Source organism: Egretta garzetta, unplaced genomic scaffold, assembly GCF_000687185.1.
Source record: "Egretta garzetta isolate BGI_Z169 unplaced genomic scaffold, ASM68718v1 scaffold51, whole genome shotgun sequence".
NCBI lineage: Eukaryota > Metazoa > Chordata > Aves > Pelecaniformes > Ardeidae > Egretta > Egretta garzetta.
The window spans coordinates 2,059,291-2,067,175 of record NW_009258549.1 but is presented as its reverse complement, the minus strand read 5'-3'; the positions used below and the strand labels follow the sequence as shown (position 1 = coordinate 2,067,175).

The 7,885-nt window shown below is 48.1% G+C and overlaps 1 protein-coding gene across 1 annotated transcript in view; it reads right to left on the bottom strand.

The window, feature by feature from the left end:
* Nucleotides 1–270: 270 nt before the first annotated feature.
* The window catches only part of LOC104134211 (cytokine receptor common subunit beta-like), a 27,132-nt gene continuing 19,517 nt past the window's right edge, over nucleotides 271–7,885 (bottom strand). The window contains exons 11-14 of the mRNA XM_035903176.1: nucleotides 7,047–7,189; nucleotides 6,701–6,770; nucleotides 3,078–3,175; nucleotides 271–1,468 (exon numbers count right to left, since the gene is read on the bottom strand). Of these exons, the coding sequence (XP_035759069.1) occupies nucleotides 739–1,468; nucleotides 3,078–3,175; nucleotides 6,701–6,770; nucleotides 7,047–7,189 (1,041 nt within the window). The 3' untranslated portion in view covers nucleotides 271–738. The remainder of the gene's footprint in view (nucleotides 1,469–3,077; nucleotides 3,176–6,700; nucleotides 6,771–7,046; nucleotides 7,190–7,885) is intronic.

The window sequence follows — 7,885 nt, the reverse complement described above, 5'->3', positions numbered from 1 at the left end:
CGGCTCCAGGATGGGGTCCCACCCACAGGAGACAGTTCTTCATTAACTTCTCCAATGTGGGTCCTTCCCATGGGCTGCAGTTCTTCACAAACTGCTCCAACGTGGGTCCTTTCCACGGGGTGCAGTCCTTCAGGAATGGACTGCTCCAGTGTGGGTTCCCCATGGGGTCACAGCCTCCTTTGGGGCACATCCACCTGCTCTAGTGTGGGGTCCTCCCCGGGCTGCAGGGGGACAGCCTGCCTCACCATGGTCTTCACCACGGGCTGCAGGGGAATCTCTGCTCCAGTGCCTGGAGCACCTCCTCCTCCTTCACTGACCTTGGTGTCTGCAGCGTCATTTCTCTCTCATATTCACTCCTGTCTCCCAGATGCTGTTGCACAGCAGTTTTTATCCTTTCTTAAATATGTTATCACAGAGTTGCTACCAACATCAGATGTGCTCAGCTTTGACCAGCAGTGGATCCATCTTGGAGCCAGCTGGAACTCGCTCTATCAGACACAGGGGAAGGTTCTGTCATCTTCTCACAGAAGCCACCCCTGTAGCCTTCCTGCTACCAAAACCTTGCCACATAAACACTTGGGGATCTTCCTGACTCACCTGCACCTTCTTACTGGGTTTTAGTTTGGGGTCAGGGTAGCAATTGCCCATAATGGAAGAAAATCGTTATGGTGCTGCCAGGATTAAATATGACTAACATAGTTCTCCAACACAGGTTCTTCGGGAAAAAAATACTCCATTTCAAAAAACATGTAAGGACATTTTTGTGGGTTCTGAATGTCCATGGAGACCTAAAGGGTCTCCAGATGTATCCAGGTGCAATTCAGGAGGAGAGGTTGGTGCTTGATCTGCAACTGGGACCATGACAGCGGTTTTCCCAGGACAAAACTCATGGCAAGGGTGGTCACTGGGGGGCTGGGGCTCCTGTGAGTCACAAGGTACATCCCCAGCAGGGACAAGTGGCGGGGGGGGGGGGGTCGCTGGTGGGGCTGGTGAGACTTCTTGCTCATTGTTGAGGTGCTGCATCATTTCCTTCTGCTCTGGGAGCAGGAAGGGCTGTGGAGGACCTGTTCCTGGCTGTTCTTGCCTCTGTGGAGCCAGAGGACAGTCTTCTTTTGGGAGGGTCACGTGCTGAAGGGAAACTGATTTCTCACGGACTCCCACTGGGTCCGCTTCCAGGGTCTGATGCATATCAGGCTGGGACGACATCACTGGGCTGTACAAGTAAGGACCGTTGAAAGCAAAGCAAGGGATTGCTCTCTGGGAAGCAGCACTCTTGCCTGGAAGTCTGGCAAACAGGCAGGGTGGACCAGCAGTCTCATCCAATGGGTAGACAGGCATGGACAGCAGAAGTGAAGTTTTATGTGGTGCTTCAGAAGTCTGACAGGAGTTCTGTGGAGCCAGTGTAGCGGGGGAAAACTGCCCTTTCTTTGCCTCAGTTCCATGTACCTCTGCTGGACTCTGAGTCATCCTGTTCAGGTGAAAAAACACAGGACTTAGCTGCTATTGACAGCTTTCTGACTGACAGCTCTTTAAGGTGATAACTGCATATAAATAGGAGATGCTCTAAGGGGGTACACTGTCTTCCAGGAAAACAGAAGGAAACTTTGGCCACATCTCTAGTACCTTCCTTAGAAGATGCAAGCCTCAGCCTTTTCTGTGCCACAGCAAGAGATCAACTGTCTACCACCAATTTTTCTCAGTGCCAAGATATGCAAGCACAAATCAGCTTTTAAGAAAAGCTATGATTTTGATGTAAATAAAACAAGGCCAGGGACCATTCTTTGGCCCGCTGGTAAAATGGCATAGACTGGCTGTGTCCATACATACAGCCATGGTAGTCTCCTGAGTCGCCTGAGATTTTGTGTTTGTTTTTTCAGTTCAAAGTGCACTACATAATGTGACCGCTGTGTTACAGCTGTAGGCACAGCATGAAACAGGATGTGTGTTGCACGGCCTGGGCGCAAAGCCTGCTAGAATACTGCTGAAGGACACTGGACACAGCCTAAGCCGGTACATTTGTGTCCGCATTGCCTGTTGGGAATGCTTGCTACCCTGTGTGATGTCCCAAACCATGCCAGGACAGCACAGGCCAAGCCATGGCAGGGAGAGTGCTGACAACAAAGCAGTGCAAGCAGTTACAAGGCAGTGCTTGATACTACATCTTGGCACTGATTTATTTAGCGGTATAGGCACGGGCAGCGTGACTGCTAGCATCAGCATTTATACAGCTCTCAAGCTTTCAGTGATACTTTGCAGTTACTTCTTCAAAATAAAGGGACCCTGTCTCTTACAAGCGCTGAATGTGAAGCTAGACAAAGCGAGAAGACAAAGGTTTCAAAGAAGTCACAAACATAACCCCTCTTTCCTTCACATGACTTACAAACGTATATCTTCTTAAAAAGAGCTGACCATCTCTTAAGAGGCAGACCATTATCGTGAAACCCAAGAGTCAATTTAATTTGTGTCAGCCTCCCCAGCTGCTCTGCAACCAAGGATAATTTCCTGAACAGACCATAATAGGTCACCTCCCTGCTCCATCTTTAAAGACCTGACACAAATTTGAGGCTGTATGGACAACTTGGAGCGATTTCTGATCAGCCACACACTGGCTGGGACCACTGCAGCTCTTCTTTGTTCACATTCCACTTTCAAAGTCAGACTTTGCTTCAAGGAGCAGAAAGCATGTCATTTCTAGAGGATGAAGAGGTAAGGGAATATATGTATTTATGTATTTTTGGTTGCGTTCAGGCAGGCTGGGAGTAATTCAGCCAACAAGATTTCCACCCTATTAGGTCAGTGCCTTTTATTCAAACCATTTCCAAAGGAAATGCGGAGGAAGAAAGCGAGTAGGTTTCTATCCTCAGACTTCCAGCCAGGGAAGTCAAGCTGGGCAGCTGCAGCAATTCATTACAACTTCCACAGATGTTTGGAAGGTGTACACAGACTTAGGAGATATACAGGTGAAAACGCTTTGTCCTCCCCATTGCAATGAGTGATATCCAAACACAACCCGCTCTTAGCCCATGGTTAGGAAGGAACCTTTCAAGAAAGGAGTGGGGAGTGGACTGCTTACTTACCCATTCAGCACTTTAAGGGGGTTAATCTGCTCCACCTCCTCAGAAGTGTTCTGCTCACTGAAGCCCACCAGGATGGCTGGCCGTTGGCTGGCAGCTTCCTAAAGAGAGAAAATGAAGACCGTAACACTTCTGAGGAAAGAGAGATCACATTAAGGCCAGGAAGAGCCAGGAGCCATGGGCACAAGAACAATCGTAGCACATTTGTGATAGATGCTTAGGACGAGAATGATCTTTCAGGCATTCATAGTGTATAATTGGTTTTACCAGTTTATCAACCTGTGTTTTAGAAGTAATCTTTTCTAAATAACTTTTGTCCCAACAACCTTGCTGTTCTCAGTTATAGGGCCATCCTGTTTCCCCACCTAAACACAGTAGAAACATTGCTACAGGCAATCTTTAATAGACTGATGCAGGTCAAAAAAACACCAGTCTGAAAGCATTCCTGGCACCTTCATACCCCTTTGATTTGTTGCAACATCTTCTATCAGCTTTTCCCTCCTTCATCTTTGCTCCAAACTGCAGATCCTCTTCACATTTCAACCTTCATTCTCTAGCCAGAACAAGCTGAGATCTGTTTCTCTTCCATCCTCAAGTCATAATGGGTGGAAATGTGGAAGCAATCCCACCGCTGTGGCTACAAAGTATGTCCTGTCCTCCAGAAGACTATTCCTTCACTTCTGCATTGCTAACCATGACCTATCTTTGTGCAGCATAGGAGTCAGGGGCTGCTGCAGGTTCCTGTCACAATAAACCTCAAAGCTGTTGTTCTGTGCAATGCCTACTGTAATTCAGCACACCATGAGAACACTCTGGGCAACATTTCACCTCTAGAGCTAAAACAACTGTCCTTCTGTGCTGACTGACCAGAGAAACAGAATTGCTGGGGTGTTTACAAAGTTGAGGATAAGGGAGTTTGCTACAGGGATGAAAACTCTCAAAGCCACAAGACTGACAGAGAGCACTTGTGGATGGAGAGCTGAGTATGAGATAGGTAACAAAGCTCCTGTGATGCTTTTTAGAGCACTGGATGGCCTTATACTGGTGTTGATTTTTGTGTGTGGACAGAAAAAGAAGTTGATGAAGTTTGTTGACAGCCAAATTAGAATCACAGAATCGTTTAGGTTGGAAAAGACCTTTAAGATCAAGTCCAACCATTAACCTAACACTGCCATCCCACCACTAAACCATGTCCATAAGCACCTCATCTGCCCGTCTTTTAAATACCTCCAGGGATGGGGACTCGACCACTTCCCTGGGCAGCCCATTCCAATGCTTAACAACACTTCTGGTGAAGAAATTTTTCCTAATGTCCAACCTAAACCTGCCCTGGTGCAACTTGAGGCCATTTCCTCTCATCCTATCGCTTGTTACTGGGAGAAGAGACCAACACCCACCTCAGTACAGCCTCCTGTCAGGCAGCTGTAAAGGGCAATAAGGTCTCCTCTCAGCTTCCTCTTCTCCAGACTAAACAACCCCAGTTCCCTCAGCCGCTCCTCATAGGACTTATGCTCCAGACCCCTCACCAGCTTTGTTGCCCTTCTCTGGACACGCTCCAGCACCTCAATGTCTTGTAGTGAGGGGCCCAAAATTGAACACTGTATTTGAGGTGCGGCCTCACCAGTGCTGAGTACAGGGGCACAATCACTGCCCTGCTGGCCATACTGTTCCCGATACAAGCCATGATGCTGTCGGCCTTCTTGGCCACCTGGGCACACTGCTGGCTCATATTCAGCCAGCTGTCAACCACCACCCCCAAGTCCTTTTCTGCCAGGCAGCTCTCCAGCCACTCTTCCCCAAGCCTGTAGTGTTGCGTAGGGTTGTTGTGACCCAAGTGCAGGACCCGGCACTTGGCCTTGTCGAACCTCACACAATTAGCCTTGGCCCATTGACCCATCCTGTCCAGGTCCCTCTGCAGAGCCCTCCTACCCTTGAGCAGATCAACACTCCTGCCTAACTCGATGTCATCTGCAAACTTACTAGGGGTTCACTTGATTCCCCAGTCTGGATCATTGATAAAGATATCAAACAGAACTGGCCCCAAAACTGAGCCCTGGGGAACACCACTTTTGACTGGCTGCCAACTGGATTTAGCTCCATTCACCACAACTCTTTGGGCCCAGCCATCCAGCCAGTTTTTTACCCAGCAAAGAGTATGCCCTTCCAAGCCATGAGCAGCAAGTTTCTCCAGGAGCATGCTGGAAATGGTGTCAAAGGCTTTACTAAAGTCTAGGAGGACAACATCCACAGCCTTTCCCTCATCCACTAGGTGGGTCACCTGCTTATAGAAGGAGATCGGGTTGGTCAAGCAGGACCTGCCTTTCATAAACCCATGCTGAGAAATACGGGGTGCCAAATGAACAGTTGGCTGAAGACCACGACAGCCACCGTGTGCAGCATGCTCAAGAGCAATGCCTACACCAGGCATTCCACTTAAGGTGAAAATATAAAATGGGACAAAAGGACTTGCAAGGTAGGGGGTGAGGCTGGTGGAGAAGACAGGGGTGGACAACTAAAAATGTTGCAACTGGAGAAGTAACTGTTAAGTTACTTTGTAAAGCAACTCTGTAAATCTTTGTAAAGACCACTCTTCCCTAGCGTTGCACTTGTACTTGCGCTGCAGGGAGCCAGAAATGAGGTGGAAGTCATTTAGCTTAAGTAAGCAGATGATAAAACACAGTGGCAAAAATAGCATGAGCTCTCTGTCTGTAGAATGGAGATTAGCAGCATTGCCTTAAGGAGATAAAGACATTGGAGATATGAGATCAAATACAAATCCAACGGTTCAAGGGGAGACTCGCAGATAGATAAGGCTGTGGAATGATGATAGTGAGAAACTGAAACACACAGGAGTCATCTCCAGAAAGGAACCTAGCCTACTGTTCTCATAAAATTCCAAGCATGCTCCATGCAGTGCCTCTTTTGGAGACATACACCTACTGGGATATAATTTCTTTAAATCACAAGATTTGCATGGCTCTTGCGGATGAAATCAGGAAATGGGTGAGAGAGAGAGGCAGAAGAAAAGAGAGATGCAACTGTGCAAAATATACATTTATTTTTCTTTGCCCTCTCCTTTCTTACATGGAGGAAAATGTCCATATCCAGGAAGAATAGCATGTAGGAGGAAATACTGCTCTCATAGTATGAAGTCAGCCTCCAGCGGCTGCAGAGGAGTGTGCAGGGAGGTACTCATGCAAAGACTAGAGAAGGCAGCACTGAAGGGAGCCAGGCAACGTCCTGGCCAGGAACAGAAAAAGGTCAAGTCCGTCTAGGGACAACAGGTTTCTTGTATGAGGACTCTGACAGGCATTTTGGAGGCAAAGGATGGCAAAACTGACCAGATGCATCAGAGGGGTGAGTTGATTTTTTTTTTTAAAACTCTCAGATCCTGGTTACGAAGGTAGGAAAATAGGCAGAAGGCCTCTGTAGTGAAGGGTTTCATGAGGCACAGCAAGGCTCCATAACCCTCCTGGACAGGACAGCACTCTGTTCAGTGGCACTGAGTTGGAAGCTCCCACTCAACCAGACATTCCAACAAACCTCTCCCTTCTTTCTTTTCACCCTGGAATAGCTCCATGTTGTACTTATCCAGGAGCACCCTTCAAGCAACAGTTCCCTCTTACCCCCAGGTAGCTCTGGATCAGAAGACTCTTGCCGGGGTTTGGAATCTTTTCCTCCCACATTTGCTTCTTCCTGTAACAACAACAACACAGAGTTTTCCAGATTTGCTTCTCAACATGGCTGCAACCAGGAAAGACTGCACCCCGTACACCATGCTGCTTTGCACAGCGAGGCACCACCAAGGCCCTGGCACGCCACCACCCAACTCTCACCCTTGCACACACATGCACAAGGCTGCCCATTGCACACCAAGGCTCATCTCTCGTGGGGGACGAGCAGTGCCTCAGCCTTTATGCCGCCCACATGGCCAACACGCTGCTAAATCTCCGAGTCACAACACAAGCCTACCTGAGGAAATACTTGTAGCTGCAATAAGCAACTATTAGGAAAGTGATGATGAGAGCTGGGAACATTGCCGGGAGAACCACTGGTGGCAGAACTGAAAGAGAGAAAAGAGAAATAGGCATCCACCTGCAGCGCGGCTGCTTCCCCTAACAGCTTTTTCACTCTGGTCAGCTTACTGACCAAAGGAGTTCAGCATTTCCTCTACCGATTCTTTTTTATTTTTTACTGACCTCAGGGTAAACAATTGGTGCTAATACAAAGATAGTTAGGTACCTTGCTCCACTGTGAACAACAGGCATCTCTTCAGGCGCCTTAGGTCTGCCTTACCCTGTACAGTCCTGAAGAGATGCGGTCTCAGAGATTTTCTAAGAAAGAGCTTCCTCTGCTAATGCCCACAACTATCGCCAACAACATACCAACTTCTCCCTGAGTGCACTCATCAAAACTCGCCAAGTGTCTCACCACTACAAGCATCCTCAGGACGAATCATAGAAGATCATATTACTTTGGGCACAAGACCATACCGATAGCAGGCATTCTGCCTCTAAGTCCACAAACAGCAGAAACATGTGAAGGTTCCTATCTCCAGGAGACTCCACTGTGCATTTTCTGCAACCCTAGCGTCACATGGCAAGTAAAAAAGACTGATGGCTGATAGTCTGTTGTCTTGCAGTCTCAGGCTCTTCAGCCACTGAGAGCAGAATGGACTACTGGATTCAGGAAACAAGGATGATCTTCTGGGCAGGGTGCTTGCTTGATTCTCCATGTGGAAACCTTTATGGTTGGGCGTACTCACCTTGTGAAGGGTGAAGCAGGAAAGAAGCTTAAAAGGTCATTCCTGC